Below are 22,596 nucleotides of genomic sequence, written 5' to 3'. Positions count from 1 at the left end.
TAACTGCCACCAAAACCCAGCAAGGCACTGCTGGGCAACTCTTAAACTATTTAAAAGCTTGGCGCTTTACCAGCAGTTGGTGATTTTACATCAAGCTTTTCCTCCTGTCAGGAGAAATAATGGGATAACACCTACTGGGCATATGTGTGAGCAGCGAGGAGTGGCTGTAGATCTGGGCTTGCAAGGTGGTGAGTGTTCCCCTCGCCTGTGAGTGAAGCCAGCAGATGCTTCATCTGGCTGAGTGGCACCTGGTAGGTTTTCTCCAGCAAAGTTATTTCAGCACATCATCATCAAGCAGGTCAGCAGAGTCATTTAAGTCAACGGGGATTACTCCTGTGCTTTGTGGCGTGCATGCATGTGGCTAAAGACTTGGTTAGCCTGGGTTGGTACTTAAGTAACAGAGGTTAGAAGAGAAAAGGACAAATACCAGCTGGGTGGAGAATGGATTGAGAGCAGCCCTGAGGAGAAGGACTTGGGGGTGATGGGTGATGAGAAGCTCAACATGAGCCGGCAACGTGCGCTGGCAGCCCAGAAAGCCACCCGTGTCCTGGGCTGCATCCCCACCAGCATGGCCAGCAGGGCGAGGGAGGGGATTCTGCCCCTCTGCTCCGCTCTCGGGAGACCCCCCCTGCAGTGCTGCGTCCAGCTCTGGGGCCCCAACAGAAGAAGGACACGGAGCTGTTGGAGCGAGTCCAGAGGAGGCCACGAAGATGATGAGAGGGCTGGAGCACCTCTGCTCTGGAGACAGGCTGAGAGAGCTGGGGCTGTTCAGCCTGGAGAAGAGAAGGCTCCGGGGAGACCTTCTAGCACCTTCCAGTACCTGAAGGGGCTACAGGAAAGCGGGAGAGGGGCTTTTTACAAGGGCATGGAGTGACAGGAGGAGGGGGAACGGTTTTAAACTGAAAGAGGGTAGATTGAGATGAGGTATTAGGAAGAAATTCTTTGCTGTGAGGGTGGTGAGACCCTGGCCCAGGTTGCCCAGAGAAGCTGTGGCTGCCCCCTCCCTGGCTGTGTTCAAGGCCAGGTTGGATGGGGCTTGGAGCAACCTGGTCTAGTGGAAGGTGTTCAGCTCACATTCACACACGTTTATCAGCAGTTGAAAAAATACAATGGCTTGTTGTTCAGGCCTTTGTATGCAGTGCTGGAAAGGAAAATACCCCAAAACCAACCCGTACAGCTGCTGTGCCTACGAGTATTCTCCGGTGGCTGCAATTTGCAGTCTGCAGGAGCTGTGGGGAACGACTGCGACTGAGGGAGACGAATTAACTGAATCTCCTGGGCTCAATCATGCAGAAAACACACACTGACCGCAGTCCCATGCGCCCGCTTCCAGGCCTGGCCACGCGCTATCCCTGGGGACTCGGGGGATGGCTGCGGTGAGGGTTGGCATCTGGAGGCTTTTGCTTCTGGCAGCGTCTAACAGCTTCTGGTGTCAGTTCCCTGATTAGGGACTGCCGGCACATTTTTGTCTTCAACTGAGTCCCAGAGCAGTGCAGGAGCAGCCCCAGGAGCGCATTAAATGAGGGCATTAAATAACAACTGGGGTGCAAAGGGACCCCAAAACCCTCCTCAGGACAGAAGGGGTTGCTTGAGCCTGTGGATCACGCAGCCTAAGCTCAGGTCCTGCAAACAAAAGGGAGCAAATCCTTCTGGAAGGTGTTGCCAAGCACATGAAGGGGATAAAGGTGGTTGGGAAAAAGCAGCATAGATTTACCAAGGGTAAATTGTTCCTAAGAGACTTCTGTGATGGTTGCCTGATGGCTTTCTTCTTGCAGCACGCAGCCTTTAGACCTCTGGCCAGCTGGCTCAGAGCAGAGGTAAGATCCGTGGCTTCTGCAGCTCCGTGTCGCACCATCTTTTATCCTCAAGTGCCTTTCGGTGGTGGTTTCATTCAGCCTCAGCCCACCTGATCCCTGGATTGAGGAAAATAAGCCTAAACTGGAGACAGCTTTGCTAGCTAAATAGGTCTGAATTTTCAAGACACTCAAGTTCCCTCGCTCTCAGAAAAATCTTCTTCGTGGAAGCTGCCAAGAATCAGAGACTCCCTTTCACAGCAGTGCTGGTGAAATCTTGATGGAGTTAGGTTCTCTGTAATTTAAACTACGGAAGAGCTTCTGAATAAGTGCCAAAGCTGGCTTTATAGCAGAGGTTTTGTAGCTGGCTCGTAACTCTCTGTCAAGATATCTCATAACTAAGACGTCTGACACTGTTCCAAATCCAGATGTCTGCGTGTTCTGGGAAGTGATACAGCACATAATCGATGTAGAGGTTTTATGGCTTTTATTGTTTATTTGAGATATAAAACCTCATCATGTAATTGCTTCTCCTTGATCACATTTTCAATATCAACCTTCTTCTGCAGGAGCAGTTAGATGTTACGACTGAGCTAGGTATCTGTGGCCAGCGAGAGGACATGCCAGATGGCTTTAAAATGCAAAGGAGTCCAAGCAGGACATAGATTTAACACAGTGGGTCAGCAGCTGTGACACTGTTTTAGCAGAGTCCTGTGGATTGCTTTGCCTTCAGCAGGCAAATGGTAACCCCGAAAGCGAAAGCTGTTTCTCTTTAGTGCCAAGCTGCTGCTCTGCTTATCAGCTCACAGTCTCTTTTCTCACTTCTTTCGTAGGAAACTCAGCTGATTTGCACTGGTTAGGATGCTATCCATCGCTAGCCTTACAGAGAAGTCAGGGTGGAGGTGATAATATTGTGCTAACAAATATAGAATATTCACTTTTTGGCCTCTCAAGCCAGTACAATTCGGAGACCTGTGAAGGTTAATGGATATTTTTTGGTAGATCTAGCCATTATTTTTGCCTGTTGCTGCCATACAGAGACAAAAGCACGCTGCTCTCATTAGTTTCAGGGCTGAGACACCAGTGTAATTGCCTGGGAGCCCAGGCTGAGCGCGTAGTGTCCATCAGTTTAAAAGCAGAAGCACGAGTCGTTGAGTGTGCATATGCAGAGGGCTGATGGGACTCATCCTATCACTCGTTCCTTTCAGGTCTCACCACTGGCTCTGATCACTCCCTGTGAGGTCCATTCTCATCCTGCAGCACACATATACACCGTATTAGATGACAGAGAGACGGAAAAGCGCTCTATGCTGCTTTCAAGATCTTAAACTCAGATGCAATGTCACCAAACCCTTACCGGTGGGGTTAGACTCTCCCCTGAGGTGTCTGAGTAACACCTCTTTCCAGTTCAACAGAAGTCGGTGGGACTTTAGGACTTCTAAACTCATTGTGATTTCATTGTCAAGTTTTTGGTGCTTTTTATACCCACGTTGGTCAAATAAAGGCAGGACAATCCCAACTTGATATATACTGAGCCATCAGAAGAGGGCAGTCCTTCCCCTCTCTACTTGCTGTGCGTCATGCTTGAAATAGTCTCAAAAGTCACAAGTGGATGCTGCAGAGTTGTGCTGATATCTGGTCAGGGATGTGGATAGATGCAACCCCTGAATGACATTGCTGCTCTGGAGTAGGGCCCAGCGTCAACACGATTCGATCAACAAAGCTGCACTTTCGCCTTACTTGCTATTTTCACCGCAGAGCTGCCAAGTACAGAGTATCTGGGAGGATTACATTGGTCCTCAGCCCCCTCCTGGGTAATCCCACAAAAGGGAGATGGAGTGATAAACCATTCGAGCTTCATGATGAAAATTAATTGGTTACTTCTGCGGCTAAAGGAGACACATTAAAGACATGAGGTTTCTCTCCTGAGCCTAAATTGCCAGCCTCAGTTCAGGCCCCGTGTCCCCGTTAAAGGAGCTCAGCCACTTGAGAAGAAATAGAAGAAACGTGATGTCAAGGAAGAGGATTCAGAAGGGCAGAGGTAGGGTGCTGTAGGCGATCTCTGGAAGAAAGCTCCCAGTTATGAGGATGGTGTAGGAAAAGGTCAGTATGTGTCTGCAGCAGAGCTGAGAGCTGTGACCACGGCATGTATAAATCTACCTGGTCTGAATGCAACGAATACAACCACCAGCAGTGGAGACAAGGAAGGGGTTTACCCTGATTCCCAGCAGAGAAATAGATTTATTGGGGGATGAAGGCCCCAAAAAGGCTGTGGCCTCCCCCTGTGAAGGCCACTTTGTGTGGTACCTGTGGTCTCTGCCCCAGATAGTACAGTAGGAACTGGGCAGCCTTTTCTTTACAGGGCACTTGCTTCTGGCCCCACCGTGGTGGCCAGGTTAGCTCCAGTACAGGTAAGTTTGTGCAAACTGTTATCTTCTACTTGCTGTGTGGCTGTATGAATGGAGGGAGGAGATGGTCATCAGTCAGGATAAGTAAAGTAGCATGGGGTGGTGTTGAAGGCGGACTGAAGAAGCTGAGAATTGAAGGAAGCGGAGGAAGAGCCGAGCAAGATGAAGTACCACCTGGTCAGACCATCTCAGGTGTTGTCACCACGTCCCTGGCTGTTCAGGAGTTCAGCAGAGTAGAAGCAACTGCTGATCTGAGGTCAAATGGGTCACCAGGCCAAAAAAAAAAAAGAGGCTCCAGATCAAACGCAGAGAAAGTAAAACATAAATTAAAAAGCAGCAAATGTCAGACCTGTTAACGTACAATGACAGTTCTATGAGCCACTGACAAAGGAATTCATCAGAACTAGGGAAGGGAGGGACCTGTATCCATGCACCCCAAAGCTCCCTAGCTAGGAAGACTTACAGACACGTATGGATCTATGTTTAAGCAACATCATCCTTAATCAAGACAGATTTAACAGTCCCTGGGAGCTGGAGCTTTATCATCTACGCTGCTAAATCATTAGCACAATCCCAGGCATGGTTCTGGATCAGGCCAGCTAGCATTTTCCCAAACAATTGCTGGAGACAGTGTGGGAATTAGCATGGGAAACACTCTTCCCAAAATCCAGTCCACATGTGAACGTTGGTTTGGATGGTAAAACACTTTAATAGCGTGGACGTGGGCTGTTCCCATGCGAGCTGGTCACAGAGACAGAGAATAGTCTGGCTGCATTTGATGATTGCAAAAATGCTACATGAGAAATTGTAAGTAGAATCACTTTAAAAGATAGAACAAAATTACTAGGCAGGAGTAGAATCAAAATACTAGAAACAGTGTAAAGGTAATCAGCAGAGTTGTTGCTCTAAAGCTGTAAAAATGCAAGGTTTTTGGAGAGAAGTACTATCTTTTAGTGGAATTGGTCTAATAAAATATACTATTTTTCTTCACAAAACTTGCCTCGAGGTAACGATCACCTTTACTGCCTAGTTCCTGCTATAGTCTCATCATGTAAACGAGAAGAGTCAGTAGGGTCATCTCTCTCCATGAGGATTAGTCTAACCATATAGTTAACTCTCAGCATGCTTTAACAGAAATAAAGAGTGGAAGGTGAAGATGCTAGTTTTTATCAAGCTGCAGAAACTTTCTTCCTGAGAGAAGTAGCTTGTCTGCCAGGCTGTACTGTAAAAATTTCCGAGATTGGTGGTAGATTAAAACTAACATGACTGCTTAAATAATTATTTGTTCAGTAGCTGTGTATATAAAGCTATAGCATCAATGTATTAGTGTAGGTGTTGGAGGGAAGGAAAAGACCCCTGGATCTAAGTGAGTAGAACAGAGAAGTGATTTATTTTTTTTAAAAAATTCACATTAAAAATAAGTGATATAAAAACCAAGAACATCAAGTCCAGCTCTGGAGATGTGGCTTTAAATAGACTATTTGAAAAACTAGAAATGTTACAGAAAGGAGAGACAAAATTATCTCAAGGATGGGAAACGAAAGTCTTCCGTTTGATTTATCAGACGGACTCGGTTATAATTAGTAAGGTTTATCATGAGAAAAATGAAACAGGAAGTATCCGACTCTGTGATTTAGCAGAGAGAGACAGAACAAGCAGCAAATGATCCGAAGTCCAGATGGGAAACACAGCATAGTTGTAGGACAGTGGAAGTGATTTAATAAAACCACCTTGATGTATACCTTCAAACTATGATTGGATGACTTTTGGGAGACGCATTTTACTTCAGCACAAACCTCTGTCTTCCTCCGAAGGGGAAAATGTGGGAAATCTGCTACGATAATTGAATAGTCTCCTGTTGTATTAAAAATTCCTGTGTGAATTCGTGCCCTGTAGCGAGCGAGCTGTGACGCTGCTCCTGCACAGCCCAGGGAGAAGAGAGCCGTGACAGTTGGCTTTACGGAGCTGGGGAATGCCCAGGGCTCCCAGTTGTTCTCTTGGCAACAGCAAAGCAACAACATCATGTGCGTCAAAAGAAACTCTTCTGCCTTGAGCACCAAATATGGTGATAAAAGTCCTCGGGAGGAAGAAGGAACGACTGTTTCTCTTGTTCTACAGCCCAGGCGGTTGCATGAATTAGCTGTAAATGTAACAGTCACTCGGTGGCTCTGTAGTAGGAGGAGATGAAGAACAAGCTTGAGAAAGCAGGCTCATACATGTATAGATCAGACGTAAAGCTCCTCCTGTTGTCTTAGGACAAGCCAGGTTTGGGTTATCACGCAGCAGGCATCGCTCCATGCTGCTGCTGCTGTACGAGGCTGGGGTTGTGTTAAGGCACAAAGCGTGGTCCAGACCTCCTCTCCACAACGACCCGTCGCTTGGAAAAGCTTTGTTGGGGTCTGGATTTGAGAATGAATTTAACTGATACCAAAGAGCTGCTGGGTGAAAAAGCCAGTGTGAAAGCAGTAGTGCGTGGGGGGGAGTTTCAGACCCCGCAGCCCTGCCACATTACATCCCCTGTTTTTTCTCTTCTGGGACTAATTACAACACAGCTTTCAAGACAGTTGTTGGTTCACAAGTCAGCATCACCCAGTGTATTTCAGCAAGGCGTTAACTGCTCATTAGATATATCAGGAGAGATCCTCAGCCAGTCTAAAATGACGTGGGTTTACAGCAACACTGGTTTATGCTCTTCGGGTATGAAGTCTGGCATTTTTAAACGCCTTTAATTTGGGCTGTTTTTAGCCAGGCACAAAGCCATGACCTTGCATGTTATTTTAGCAGTCTCCTTTGTTTATAGGTGCAGCACCACATTATTCAGTAACGTTTCAAAGCCACCACAGTCGTGCTGACGGGGCGGGGGGAAGCAGCAGAACACACACTTCATGACAGGCCTCAAAATCACGATTAGACGAGGAGGTTTTGATTAAGTGGGTTTATACATTTATTGTTAACGGTTGCTATAGCAGCTCCACTTCTTTTAACTGCACGGTGCTCATTTGTACATCTAAAAATTTAAATCCCGTTAAGTGCCAGCAGAGAATTAACAGCCTCATAATTTGCAACGTTGTGAAGCATCTCAGCGTTCGGGCTGGAGAGGAGACGGACGAAGACTCAGATGAGCTGAGCAGCCACATTTCATGCCGTCGTACCTTCCCTGTGCGAACACTGAAAGCTTGGCTGGCGAAGAGCACCATTTCAAGGCAGGAACAGCATCAGGACATTAAACAGCCCTATGTCATTATGAAAAGCAATGCTTTTTCAGACCATGATTCTTTTCTGGGCCCGGCAATCTTAGCGCTGACCTGCAGCGTGAGCTGCCTCGCCATCTTCTGCCAAGTCTTCTGTTTCAATCCAACGTTCTGTACATCACGGGGATTCCAGCCCTTCAGGCTCCATGTGGCAACGCACGAGACAGAGGTTAACTCCTCAGTGCTTTTGCTCTGCATGTTTTGAGGAGCCCTAATCGGTGTAGGGCACCCAGCACGGCAGCCCCGGCCGGTGGGAAGCAGCGTCCATCTTGCTTCACGTAACTGTACCCAGGGGGGACTCTGTTTCCCCGCCAAGAGCCCCGCTCTCTGCCTCCTTCCTCCTGCTTGGCCTTTCCTGCCTTGCCCTCCTCCCCAGCGTGCTGCCAGCCATCCCAGGTGCCACCTGGCTGCCCTCAGAGCCCCCATCCCTCACAGTCCTTGTCCCCTGATGGTCCCCATCCCCTCACGGTCCCCATCCCCTCACAGGCCCCATCCCCTCACAGTCCCTTCATGATCCCCATCCCCTCACAGTCCCCTCACAGCCCCCATCCCCTCTCAGCCCCCATCCCCTCACTGTCCCCGTCCCCTCACAGCCCCTTTCCCCTCACTGTACCTATCCCCTCACTGTCCCCGTCCCCTCACAGCCGTGTCCCCTCACTGTCACCGTCCCCTCACAGCCCCCATCCCCTCACATCCCCCATCCCCACAGCCCCCATCCCCTCACAGCCCCCGTCCCCTCACAGCCCCCGTCCCCTCACTGTCCCCTCACTGTCCCCATCCCCTCACAGCCCCCGTCCCCTCGCAGCCCCCGTCCCCTCACAGCCCCATCCCCTCACTGTCCCCATCCCCTCACAGCCCCCATCCCCTCACTGTCCCCATCCCCTCACAGCCCCATCCCCTCACTGTCCCCGTCCCCTCACAGCCCCCGTCCCCTCACTGTCCCCATCCCCTTACAGTCCCCGTCCCCTCGCAGCCCCCGTCCCCTCACAGCCCCGTCCCCTCACTGTCCCCTCACAGCCCCCATCCCCTCACAGCCCCGTCCCCTGTCCCCGTCCCCTCACACAACCCCTTAGCCCCGCCCCCTGTGCGGACGGCCGCTGCCGTCGCCCCGCCCCTCCACGCTGATTCGCCGTCGCGCCCGGCCTAATTAACATATTACACGCCTCGCCCTGCCGCGCCTGGCCCGGTTTCCCCTCTGTCAGGGCGGGCAGCCGCAGCTAAGGCGGCTCATTGGCCGAGCGCTGCCGCCGGCCGGCGAGCAGCCTTCCTTTTCATTGGCTGTGTCCTGTTGTCAGTCATGAGGAACGCCCCGCCCTCCGGGATGTCCCTCCCCGGTGCCTCCCTGTTCGCTCCATTCAGTGGCGGGTTCCGAGGCGGACGGAGCTCCGGCGGATGGGAGCTGCTGTTGCACAATAGACACGGGTCCTCGGCCAGCATCACTCAGAGGGCAGCAGCCGCAGGAGGAGGTAGATCCCGTTCTGGTAACAATTTTACAATTGCAATGGCGTACGAAAGGCCTCTGTCTCTTTACAAACCCGTACCTCGGGGGCGTTTTCTCCAGAGCCTCGACTCGTGCCGCCTTTCTTCCTCCAGTGCCTCCCCCGCTTCAAACCTCTCCCCCGGCCCTGCCGCCTGCGTGTTGCCACGGTGAGGAGAGGGCGTTCGCTTCGTGCTCTAGCCGAGTACAGCACGGAGGTGTGCGGTGGGCAGGACCGGGGCCGGGAGGGCCCGGGCGTGGGGCCAGCCCCGTCCTGCCGTGAGGGGACAAGCGGCCCGCCCGGCAGCGGGGAGGGGGATGGCGGGAGCTCCGTGTCCCTCGGTCCGGTCCCCTGGGGCCGACTGAAGTCGCACCAAAGCAGCAGCTCTCCCCCCCCCACCCCGTTTGTTGGGAGGCCCCGAGGCTCGGCCTGCTGCGGGGAACCCCCCGGGGGCAGCGGGGGCCGCCTGCCCGCCGCGGCCCGCTGCCCTGGGCCCCGGCGGCAGGTGGAAAACACCGAGGGCGGGTGTTTTGCTTCGGAGGAACCAGGGCGTGTGTTGCCTGGGCCGTGCAGGGCGGCGTGTTTACCAGCTGTCAAAATGGGTGACAAATTCATCTGCCACCCTCGGAGAACAGCCTTCCTCCTCGGTAGCAGATCCTGGGGTCAAGCCCGGCTGGACGCTCCCCCCAAACTCCTCGCATTCAGGGCGCAGCTGGTTCTGCAGCTCCTCAGCGTTGGCCGACGTTCCCCGTGCCGGCTTTGAACCTGCCAACTTTTATGGCGTGGCCCTAAGAGCTAGAAAGTAAAAGTTGGGAAGTAGCAGAGCTGCTGGTGCGGCGTTGGAAGAGGAAACGCCGTCAGGCTGCCTGGTGTTTTTAGAGCTGGTCTCTGTAGCCCTTGTGTTTTGCCTTTCTGCTGTTTGTTAAGAGAAGCGGCTGTATGAAATGCCACCGTCGCAGGTCCCGCGTTCCTCGTGGCCTCGCTGCGGCGTAACGTTAAATGGTGCTAGATAAGTGCTGAGCGACTTGGTGTGTTGTGTCACGGCACGATTCTCTCACTGCTTGAAGAAACCCAAAACCATACAGCAATGTTGCTAAAAGGCTGATAAAAAAGGACGATCTTGCAGCAGAGCAAGGTATTGCCTCATATGACCTATGAGGAACAGCTGAGGGAGCTGGGGTTGTTTAGCCTGGAGAAGAGGAGGCTCAGAGGTGACCTTAGTGCAGTCTACAACTACCTGAAGGGAGGTTGTAGCACAGTGGGAGTCGGCCTCTTCTCCCAGGCCACTAGCGATAGGACAAGAGGACACAGCCTCAGGCTTGGCCAGGGGAGGTTCAGGTTGGACATTAGGAAGCATTTCTTCTCAGCAAGGGTCATTAGGCATTGGAAGGGGCTGCCCAGGGAGGTGGTGGAGTCCCCATCTCTGGAGGTGTTTAAGAAAAGCCTGGACATGGCACTTAGTGCCATGGTCTAGTTGCCATGGTGGTGTCAGGGCAATGGTTGGACTTGATGATCCCAGAGGTCTCTTCCAACCTCATTGATTCTGTATTAATTATTTGGTATCTTTGTGTTCTTAATTCCAAAAAGTTAGTAGTGAATAGCAAAGGGAAGTTTTCTCTATATGTGTATATATGCATGGGTAGTACGAAGAGCTAGGCAGAATATGAAACTGCAAGTAATCCATCTGCATGTGCAGCCAGCAGCATCTAACGTGATGTTTGGCTCTATTAGACGTGCTAAGGTCTGTAGAAATTTAGCCTGAGTACGTATTTTAAGAGAAAGTGTGTATTACAGTCCCAGGATAAAACTTCTGATAATCCTGCGCGTTGGGTAGCATTATGAGTTAGAAGCGTGAACGCAGAAAAGATCTGAAGCTTTTTCTCCTGCTAACTAAGAAAAAAGCTGTCAAAATGCGTGGTAGGTGCTGTGCTGGAGTGAGTAGTAATTGAATGTTCATCTTTACTACTGGTGGCAGCACCTTCATTGCAACAGAAGGAACACTTGGCTGTTACTGCGGCTGGTAACTAATCGTGTGTGGGTAGTTTTGCAGATTCTTCTGTGATTTAAGCAGGAATTATTTTTTTAGAAGTCCAAACTTTAGTGCACACCAAGGTTTATAAGTGGTTGACAGGCTTATACTTTGCATGATCTTCACTAAAGGTAATTCTGAATTAGCGAGCCGCTCGCTTTCTCCGTGCTTATTGCTGAGGTGTCCTCCCAGGAGGGATTCCCTTTTGTAAATGTGCAGCAGTTGTTGATAACATCCTTGTTTCTCTCTCAACTTACAGCCAAAAAATGTGCTTTTTGAACTGAAGAGAACAGCTCTAATACAGCTGTGTACCAGTTCTCCAGAATAAAGCAACAGTGGCTGTCTATTTCTGCAATTTTTCTGGGGATTCTGTAGGATAAGGCCTTGGTCCCACATATGTAGATGCACTTACCTTTATCACTGGCAGCCCTCCCAAGAAGAAAAGTGGAATAAAATCAAGAATGTGAATACGTCTTGTCAGCGTAGGCCCAAAATACTGCTGCTGCAGTTTCCACGGTACAAGATAATGGACTTTTTGATGCTTAAGAAAAATATTTAGGTCAGATCCATTAATATACAAGAAAAATAGCACTCTGCTGTTGTGTGGTAAGAGCTTTTATGAACCAAGACTCCAATACCAAGCAATTTAGTCCTACTTGCGCTGCGAGAAGTTTGCTAATACTGTAAGTTAAAGTAATTCAGACAACATATGCTCTGTTTACAAAGGTGTTCTGAATTTAGACTCATTTGAACTCACCTAAGCGTGCTTTATTTGCTGAATGCTTCAAGCCTCAAGTTGTGAAGTTACTTAGTCTGCTTAAGTGCTTTACATATAACTTTTCTCCTTGTTGAATTGGTTGCCTCAGAGTAAAAGGGAAGAAAAGTAATTTCAATACATTAAAGATATGCTTCCAAAATGACCTGCTTACCACTGCCAAACATTTTATTAATAACACCTCCCCATATGATTGTTCCTTTTAATCTGCAGGTCTCAAGGTACTTTAGAAATGTCCTTTAAAATGACAGCTCAGGACTTTGCTGGAAGGAACCTGAAATGTTATTACCACCATTTTCTGCTGACTTCCCCCAGCAGCACTTGGTCAGCTCGGGGAGTCAGGGGTGCCGAGCTGCTGTGCAGAACTGCATCACCCAGCCTCATCTCTCTGCTCCTTCCTCTGCAGATGGACGGACTGGGGTGCTCCTGATGAAAAATGGAGGTGCCTCCCCCCCTCCTTGATCCGCAGAGCACCCGCTGCACGGTGGTGGGTGCAGGGACAGCTTGCTTTCTTTAAGTAAAAGTCTCATTGGGAGACACGTTTATAGCTGGTACTTGCCTAATGTAATAATTCTAGACTGCTTTATCAGTACTGAAGTGATGAAGCCAGGTAGTGTGTGCCTGGTTTGTGTCATGCTTGGGGAGGCAAGGCTTGTCTGTTGATTTAAAAAGAGACTAGGGTGCAGTGGTGCGTCTACACCAGACTGGGGATGGCGCAGACTCCCTGGATAGATCGCTGTGGGTATATAAGAGAAAATGTTTGCTGGCCCTAGAGCAGTGGTGCTTAAAAAAACAAAACCATTTCAGGCCAGGAAGACTGGAAACTGAATTAATAATTCCAGTTTGTGTTATCAAGAACAAGCTCCTGTTAACACACAGGTCTTGGTAATTTCTGTGCGTGAAAGACTGGAACTGTTCGTCTACACAGGATTTCAGGGATAGTTGAAATATATTCATGTTTAGCCATCCTTCCAACTGCAAAGCCATCAAGCACGAGTTGCTGTCCACTGAGAGGTTCTCCTTAGTATTAAGGTCTAATCCACAAGTCAGCCTGTGCAGTAATTGAAGCAGACCTCGCTTTAATTGACACTGAGCTTCCTGACTCTCTGAGCAATGTAATTGTACCTTTTAAAAGTACAATGAACCTTTCCCTTAAGAGTAGCTTTTGCAATTTAACAAATCCATAATTGCAGCAGCACAACATTTGCTCCCAGATAAGGGCACTTGTGCACTATTGGTAATTACTTTGACCTGGCCAGATGCCTCCTGATAAGGCGCAGCAGAGAGCTGTCATCTGCTGTGCTGAAGAATTTAATTCTCTTCAGTTGTGACCCAGCATGTATGTGGTAATAAGGCAAAAATTACTGGTTGTATTGGCTTAGATCTAGTGGTGCACCACAGTCTTGTTTAGTCCGTATCATTGTCAAGTGCTGAAAGAAGAAAAGAAACCCTTGTTCTGGTCATGCTGACACATGTTTTAGCAGGAATGTTATTCCTCTTTCAATTCCTCTCCTTTCTTCCTAATTCCTCCTCATAGGACATTGCACAACCTCAGTCCTCTCTGTATCTGTTCTCACATCATTGCAATCCCCCAGTCTTTCCCTCAGTTGACATCCTTCTCCCTTCTCTATCAGCCATGTCAAAATTGTATCTCCTTTTTCTTTAAGTACGACCATCTCAAGCCTGGCCTGGGTTGTCCTGTGTGTGTATTCTTGCGGAGTAATTAGGACTTTTAAAGCAGAAGGACCTGGGCAGATGGGTGGCTTGTTCTTGCCAGGTTGGTGGCCAAGCAGAGCTGGGAGGAGAGGGTAGGTGAGTCACGGGGAGCCATGGCCACGCCAGGAAAGCACAGAGCCCTGGGCACTCCTGCAGAGCAGTGTGGACCAGGGAGTGATGCTTGCTTTGTGGTTTCAGGGTAAGGCACGTTAAGGTGAGTTTTGGAGACAGATTCTTGCTAAAACATGTTTAAAAGTCTGCGACAAAAGGAGTTAGAGGAGATGTGCAAGGTGGGAGATGAAACAGAAACAGGAAACAGAAAAGCCGGGGAAGGAGAGCTCAGAGCTGAGTAACCAGTCAGGTTTTGTGCTGGATGTAAATTAACTGGGATCGTATCTCTTGGATCTCAGCAGGGGGGCTGAGTGGAGAATGAAGCCTGATTCTCCCACTTGCTTTATGCACCTGAGATACCTCCACCAAGAGAATCATTTTAGGTGCCGGTGCGGCACCTCAGAGGAGAGGAGCAAGTCTCCTCTCTCACAGAGGAGAGAAGAAAGTAAGATTTGTACGATTTGAATCACACCCCTGAAAAGTCTCTCTCATTGATTAGAGAGTTAATTGATTGAGTTAGGAGAAATCTGGGCCACGATCTTGTTTGGTTCTTAAATGCTCATTAATTGCAACAAACTAATTTAAATTTAATTAGAGTAAGATAAGGTGTGGTGTTTGGCCTGCTTTTTAATTCCTTGTTTAAGGTATTTTCTCACGATAGATTGAAGCCACCCTAAGAGCAGCCTGATGGGATGCGGGCTGAGGTTTGCTCCGACGCTGTGATCACACATCATTTTTAGCCTCACGTGCATGAGGAGATGGACTTGCAATTGTGTAACAATGGCAGACGAGCAGTCAGAATTAAAAATGGTTCAGACTGAATTTGCCATTCCTAAAGGCTGGTTGTTTTGCAGCACAAATTTAATTTTGCTTATCTGATCCTGATTTTCAGCTGCCCTGAGTTCTGGCAGAGCAGCTGTGTTTAGTTCACCGCTGGCTGGTTTGGGGAGGAATTACCATGTTAAAAGCAACATTTGTTTGTAGTGCTGGCAAGGCTTCCACTCCTCCTGTCTTCACACAGTAAATTTATGTTCTTTACCACGAAACAACTAAACACATGGATTTTGTGTGGAACTTTTTTTCAATTGCAAGGCCTAAACAAACAAAGGAAGGGTGAGAGAAAGGGATCGTGCTGAATGTCAGTGCTGCTTTCCTCTAGGCTTTATAATGGGTAGAAGAGAAACTTGGGTATAACTGATGGTGAAAAATATTAAATGTTTGCATGTTCTTTTAATGCTTGGAAGGATTTTGAAGAAAATCCTCAGATTGCAGCTCGTAAGATCGGTCTGCCATCTTAAAAGTTGATTATGTGTAAATCTGATTATAGAAAGGTCTTCTAAAGTATTCAGGCTATATTGAAGATAATGAAGTTTTGTTCCTTAATCTGATTTTGGCTACCATCTGGAAGAAATTAAAAATCCAAACCATGCATCATTTCATTCCTTATGAATGTCTCATACCTGCTTTACTAGCCTTGTGTGCGTCTTGGAGGTGAACGTATATATGGGCCAGGGGATGCTGGAGATGGAGAGCTGCGATGGAGAGGGGTTCCCTGCCATCCTGACCCTGCTTCTCTGCCTTCCTCTGTATACACCCATTGCTAAAGGGATCTATTTTTTTCCTCTCCCCATGTCAGGATTCTGCACGATGTTGCATCCGAGCTATGTGCGTGTGTCCTTTCTGACCTGCCATCGTAACGTGTCTTCACACACATCGTGGTCCTGTGTACGGTCTCGCTGTGATTGTCTCTCTGTATTGGTGAAATAATGTTTAGAGATGAGTCCAGCACGCGTTCCTGGTGGCACTGCATTATACAAGCATGTAATAAATGCTAATTTCTGCTCCAAAGAGCTTGCAATTAGTAGTTGAATAAAATGGGTTTGAGAGTGGTTATCACCTGGCAAGATTAAAAACTAAGCTTTTGAGCGGTACTAACAAATTTTTTGTTAGGGAAACATATCCTTTATTGAAAAGGATATATTCTCTCTGAAAATAACCTTTTTTTTAGGTTTGGAATTTTAAAAATCTAAGCATAAAATCCAGAGTTCAGTGGATTTTTGACCATTTTAGCTATATTTTCTTCTAATCTAGTTTTAATATGCTAATAGACATAGTTTCTTTCCTTTCTGTTGTCCAGGCCACAAGATTTCACTGTCAGAAAGCTGTTGGAGAAACTCAGCTTAAATTTTCTTGCTGCACTAGCCCAAGTCATTCCGTCCTCCCTGGTATTTGCACCGGCGCCAGTTGTGTGGGTCACCACAGAAGGTTAATATTTGCTCATGGCGATTCCGCTCTGGGTTTATGGTGCAGCTATAAGACAATACCTAGGGAATGCTGGCTGATTGCAGCCCACGGTGTAATGTAGCTCACATTATTCTCTTCACTCTCTCATGTGCTAAAGCCTTCCTTCTTTTTTTTCCTCCTGGCTGCCGCGAGGCAATTTTGAGTTATTATCACGGTGTTAGAGCAAAGAGCCTTATCTAGCATGTACCTATTTCTTTTGCAACAGATGGCCTGCAAATATGAACGTTAGTTCCACTGCCTGAATGATTTTCTTTTCCTTTTCCCAGGTGCAGTATATTAAAAAAAAAAATGTTCTCCCGACTCCGAGTCGCTGCCGCTCCCTGCGCGATGGCATGTCGCAGCGCACACACGAAAGAAAAAGGCAAGCCTCTGATGTTAAACCCACGAACAAACAAGGTTGGTAGTGTGTGATTATCAAATGTCTTATCTGCATCCGCTAATCGTCCACTGGACCTTGTTCCAGGGTTAAACCACCTCCAGGAGGTGGACTGGGTCACGGCCAAAAACAGGGACACCTACAGCACAAGGACTTCCAATAACACCTTCTGCTTCTGTCGGCCTGCGCTTCCCTGGTTTGCTGTGGTTTACACAACGATGCTGCTGCTTCCTTGTGCCAAATAAAGACTTACTGATCCTTGCTGATAACTGGCTTAGCTTTTGGTTGAATTGATGTAAAGCTTTAGCACATAAACAGTCTTATTTCATAGTTTGCAAAAGTTAATTCTGAATTCAATCTTGCTAGTGGTAGAAAGTGTTAGCCTCTCCGTCCTGGTCCTGGCTCTGTCCTGCAAGACTTTCTGTTGGGACCGAGCCATATCAGTAAGAAACATCCCTGTGCAGAGAGTCGGACAGAGAGCATCTAAAAATAAGCCTTGAATGGAGCTATCTGGGGGGTGGAGACCTTATGTTAATTCCATGCATTGGGAGGAACTTTTCCTAACAAAGTAGCTTTTTTTTTTTTCCCTTTCACAAAAATGTTCCTATTTCCACAACCCCATCTCCAATCTCTTTTTTTTTTTGCCCAGAGTAGTAATAGCCTTCAGGAATGTTGAAGCAATTCATGTGTGAACTAAAATTAGTAAGAAATTAGGTGAGGGCTTTTGGTAGCTGATCCAAGATGCCTAAAGTGGCTAACAAATCTATCTGCTTCTGACAGGGTGTTTCCTGTGCAATGGAGCTATGGAAGCTGGACTTCCGTAGTTTTAGCCTATGTTTTTAATGTCTGGCTTTTCTCCTCTTCCCCATTCTCTGATTTTATTTTTTTTTCCCCTCCTGTAATGCCTTCTATTTCCCCTTCACTGTAAATTTCTTTCCCTTCCCTTGCTGCCCATGGCCCTGACTCCTCCCCCTCTGTATTCTTAGCTCCTTCCCATGTCCCTTGCCACTGCCTAGACGCAAAGAGGCATGTGCTGCTATAAATTGGCTGGTGGCAAGCCAGACACATAACCCTGAGCCTTCCTCTCAGCAGAAGGGCAAGGCTGGCTCTGCACAGCAAAATGTTTTCTTTTTTTCTTCTCTTTTCTTTGTCCTTCTCTTTTTGGCAGAATTAGAAGTTGACTAGTGGGCTCAAAATATCTGGGGAGGGTATTGAGCTAGGAACTGCAAGCTGCATCTCCTTGTGTCTGGCCCATAACTAAAGGGAGAATTGCTCCAGTGTGTCTTTTGGCAAAAGGGATTCCTGAGTGTCGTGAAAAGAAAGGGAGAAGACGAAATGTAGACCTGTAGTCATGTTTCTTGTATGTACAGTATAGTGCAGTGTGAGATGCCTCAATACTGCATGAATGGAGGTTGTGTATCTAGAGAGAGCGCTGTGGAAGTTAGAGACTGACTGCAAAAATAAAATTGGGATTGCTGTGTCGGGGAAGAAAAATATAAGAGAAAAGAATAGATTGGTGTGATTTGTCAAGATCAGATTATCTCAAGACTTCTCTGAGCCGTAAATGCTTTGACACGCCAGTGGAAATTATTTCGAGCCCTGTAAGCTTTTCCAAGTGCTGATTATGCAACAGTGTTCAGAAACAAAAACAATAGGTCATTTCTTCTTGTTTTTCTAGTGGCAGTATCTTTCCAATTTATTTTTTTTTTAAAAGCCTGGAATTCTCTGGTGGAGTGAGCACAATGCAGTATTTTTAATGGTTTTTTTTTTTTTGAGGAGGAGGGAAGAGCAGAGACCTGCTTATTAATAGCAGTTGATCTTTTTTATTTTTTAATGTCTCCAAGAAATGATACTTGTGAGAGGTAAAAACTTTCCACATTAGTTTGGCTCTGTTGTATCGGTGTGTCTTTAAGGCTGACACCGGTTTGAATGGATCTGTGATACTGCTTGATATTGGATGCAGTTTCTGTATAGAAATGTATTTGGGAAATTCAGCAGAGAAATAAATGATTGACTAAATATGCAAAGTACTTTACCCCTTGTGCTTTTCTTGCCCGCAGTGCCTCTTGTGCTTATGTATATATATCATATACATACAGGCACAGATAAAGGGCTTTATCTCTTGCTGGCAGCTTGTTGAGATCATCATTTTATGACCCATGTTTTTGTGGCTTATGTTTAGTTTTTGTGGTCCCTATCAACTCTGCAGAACATTTGGTCTCCTTTAATATACGGGGGCCCTAAAATAACTGCAAGATGCCAGCATCACTAACAGAAAACCACCCCTTCGCCCTGTGCAAATTAAGCTGCTCTTGTTCTTTGCCATTGGAGTAGGTTTTTCTCTTACCATTTGTTTTTTTCTTTCCTTTCCCATCCTCACCTGTCTTTTGCAGGTGCACGCTTACACCTCCATCAGCTGCTTTGGGTTTTTATGTTTGAAGGCCAGCTTTCAAGTGTTTATTGTCAGGGTGGCTCAGAAAAGGTCATGAGCTATATCAGTAATGCCCTTGCTGTTGCAGCCAAACAATCGCAGAACATACTGTAACTGCATTGCTGGCATCCATGTGTATTTATGATCTTCCGTGATGTTTGATTTCTGCTCTGTGACAGGGATTCAAATTACAGTTAATTGGCTTCAGGACCTTTTATTCTGCTGGAGATCCCTGCTGTGCCAAGGCAGCATTTTAAGCTTGTTGGGTGCTTAGAACACTGTTAGGACAATCTCATTTGTTTAGTGCTGGCCATTAAATTGTTATTCATATTGTGGTAATGCTTCAGATTCTCACTTGAGGGCCAGGATTTCTTATTCCAGCACAGAACAGATGATGCATGAGTAGATGATCCCTGACCTTGGTGATGTCCATTCTGCCACACAGAGTGGCATCAGTATGTCTTTATCTTCACTGGAAATACGTGACCTGTAACATGACTTGTATGTTTGCTTTCTGTGTTCTTGCAGCAGATTTGTGACTCCGAATAATTTGTGACATTTTCTGTATTTTAGTTGGTGATTTTTCTGCCTTGTGGCATCAGTTCTTCTTGTTACTCTCCAAGTGCATGACTGTATTTTGTACAGTCGATTCCATTATCCCTTTTTCTATTACTCTGTTCCTCAATATTGTTTGGTTATTTCATTCTTTAGTACTGTTCTCCTGTACTGAAAATGCCTCTCAAATTTTTAGCTTCAGCTAAAATATCTTTAGGACATTGCATTAAACACACGCATGCACACGTATTTGTATGTATGTATATGCCTGGGCATATGTGCGTGGGAGTACATGGTAAACTTTAAAAAATAATTTGCTGACGGTGTCACAAGTGGCAGTTTAATCCCAGAATAATTCCTGAGGAACTGTCCCAGTGTCTGCCTTCCACATGGGTGGTCACCTTCTCATAGCTTGTGTTTAGCTAGACCATTAATCGCAGTTTCATGTGCATTTGTTCCCAGATTTTTCAGTCCCATTTATTTTCATCTATGCCCTACTGAATACTTCCAGAAACTCTTGATAGGTTACCTTTGTTTAAATAATCAGTTTTCTTAACAGATGTATGTGACCTCACTGACTTCTGGCAAATATCCAAACCGTGTGTTTCCAATTCAGAATAAAAACCAACCAACCAAAACAAAACCCAACCTGAAGTTAGAGCTAGTTGGACAGAATAAATAGGATAAGACACAAGAATGTGAAGAAAGATTGTGTGAACCTGAAGATCTAAAAGCAGATGCTCCCTTCCCCTTCCACTGCCCTTTCTCACCATGCTGTTTTTTTGACACATTTGATTTCTTTTATTTTAATAATTTTTAGACTGTGTCAGTTGGGTTGAGCAGCCAGGGTGTAGAATATGCAATGCCCGTCTGCCTTCCAGGGGAAACCAGAACAAACAGGATGTGGAGATGTACTGCAAATGGTAATTGTCATGTTGTTAAGAAATGCAGCGCTTGAAATACTACCAGCAGTTTCTGATTGAAGATCCTAGAAGGCAGGAAACTAATAGAAACTGCTGTTTTCCTTGCCCACGCACATGCCCAGCCATAAAATCCCACCACAGGTTTTGTGTCCTGCCCAGCTGGTTTGGAGATGGAGAGATTGTTGGACGGAGCTTTTATCAGCTTCTTCGAGATCTTCATGCTTTTAAAGGCAATTAAATGTGGAAAGATGGAGCTGTTTAATCTGTAACCAGCTTTTATCATCTGTCAGAAAAGGTGCTGTAGGTGCCAAAGGTGGTGGGTAGCATTGCACCTCATTTAACTTAGAGCTGTTCTGCTCAGGACTCGTGAGCTGCTGGGATGGTGGGTGGAGAAAGGAAGGAAGCTGTCTTTTTTTTTTAGTTTTTTCAGTTTCTTTTGTTTTATTGTAGAATTAATGCCGTTAAAGGAGAACAAAAGCAATGGCATCTGCTCAGTTAGAAAAACAGCAGTTTAATGAAATGTCTCTGAGGTGTTCAGTGATGCTCTCTGGTGTAGATGAACCATTTCAGTCATCATGCTTACGATTTGCAATGTACATCATTACCATAACTGTTGGTGCTTGGAAACAACCCTAGAGAGGCTGGATGACTTTCTTGGTAGTGTGTAAAGGCTTTCTGTTTCCAACTTTTTCCTATATTCTGCAGGGGAGTGCTTTTAGTTGAAGCCACATCATTAACAAATGAGAGCTACTGTGGGTTAACTAAGTCTGGTTCAGCAGCCAAAGGGGTTTACATCTGGTTCCAGACGTACAGAGGCGGTACAAGAACTGGTGGCATCTTTGCCTGCAGAGAGACTAAGGTCTTTAAAGGCTTAATAACCTGGGGAACGTCTGGGTCATTTCACAGTTCAGCACGGAGTAGATCGCTGTGCTGGGTCAGCCATACCCTCCAGTATATATACTATGCTGTTTCTAGAGAGTAAAGACAGGAATTGAGTTTAAAAAATGAAGGAGGAAAGAAAATCAAAGGAGATTTCCGTATTCTACACTGTTCTCATAAACACAGAGAAACTTTGAATCTATGGTTGAGATAGCAAATACACCTTTGATTCATACGAGTGAACTTCATTAATTTGCAGTGGAGACAAGTTGTGCAATAGTGAACTTTGTGATTTAGCAAGAGGAAGCAGAGTTGAGAAGCAGCATCTCACAATCCAATGTAAAATCTACTTCATTTTAAAAATGTTTATGATGCTACTTCAAAGCCTACGATACACTGCTGAGTATGGTATAACAACAATTAGAAGTTACATGAAAACCATTTGATTAAATTGACCCTGTGAAATAGGCTAGCTCTCATTTTCCAAACATGTTTGGATATATTCTGCATTTACATCTTTACCAGGGGCTTTGAATGGGTTATTTGTTATAAACTACAAGTTTTCAGAATGCTTGAGCATATTTATACTGTTGGATAAAAGTATTCTCTTTATATATATGCCTGCAAGACTTTGCAGGTGGGGAAAAAATTATCACTGCTAGTACTTCTCTGCTTAGAAACCCCTCAGTATTACTTACTCAGTGGTGCTATAAAAATCACGCTTGCAGGATTCAGGTCTCCTGTTCACCTTCATGCAAAGCAGGCGATGAGAATTTTTATATGCTGGTATTTATAGCACCGCTCGCTTTGTGTAGTAGAGCCCAGTTGTTAGGGCTAAAGTGAGGTCCCAGTGCCAGTTTGTGGGTTAAAGGCACAGTATGTTGTGATTCAGTGTGAGCTTGTCTTAGCTAAAAAATTGTCCACACTTTTATTTTACTTGCCTTTTTTTTTTTCCCCCGATGCAGTACGTTGATTTTGTTGCAATAAATTTTTCCATGTGTATTAATGAATTCATTTGTGGTCTTTGAAGTGTGCTGGGTTTTTTCCTAGATGCGCTCCCTGCTTTGTCTGTACTATCTTGGAAAGGACACCTGTTTTTTACTGAGCTGGAAAGAGGATTAAGGAAACTAATCTAAGTGAAAGTCAGTGGATACCACGCAGAGAAAGGACACCTAGCACTGTGGGTCAAAGGAAACCAAAAAGTGATCCCTGTGACTTAAGCTCAGATCATTACAGTATTTAATCCCAGTGAAAACCAGAGGGAAACTGGCCCTTAAGTAGGTGCTGGGATCTTGAGTGCCTTTGAGGACATCAGTCCCAGTGCTGCAGATTGCTGAGTGCCTCCTGATTCCCTGGGAATTGGTGACTGATTCTGCCAGACTGCGCTGGGATTTATAAAATGAGAGAAGAGGCCGGGAAATTTGTAATCCTGCAGCTCCTGGGCACACGAGTTTAAGGGAAATCTCCGTCCTGTGAGGTGCTGTACGGGGAAGAAGCCGCAACCCCAAATCCAAAACAAGGGGCAGCTGACGGTCATGGACAAAGATAATGAATGGGAATACAGCAA

At 46.4% G+C, this 22,596-nt stretch overlaps 1 protein-coding gene across 1 annotated transcript in view; it reads left to right on the top strand.

Annotated features, from left to right (window-relative positions):
• Window positions 1–8,820: 8,820 nt before the first annotated feature.
• ME2 (malic enzyme 2) overlaps window positions 8,821–22,596 on the top strand; it is a 30,812-nt gene continuing 17,036 nt past the window's right edge. Inside the window, exons 1-2 of the mRNA XM_068422447.1 lie at window positions 8,821–8,918; window positions 16,132–16,261. Of these exons, the coding sequence (XP_068278548.1) occupies window positions 16,154–16,261 (108 nt within the window). The 5' untranslated portion in view covers window positions 8,821–8,918; window positions 16,132–16,153. The remainder of the gene's footprint in view (window positions 8,919–16,131; window positions 16,262–22,596) is intronic.

The sequence above is a fragment of the Nyctibius grandis genome, chromosome Z, assembly GCF_013368605.1.
Source record: "Nyctibius grandis isolate bNycGra1 chromosome Z, bNycGra1.pri, whole genome shotgun sequence".
Lineage (NCBI taxonomy): Eukaryota > Metazoa > Chordata > Aves > Nyctibiiformes > Nyctibiidae > Nyctibius > Nyctibius grandis.
This window is presented reverse-complemented; position numbering and strand designations above follow the sequence as displayed.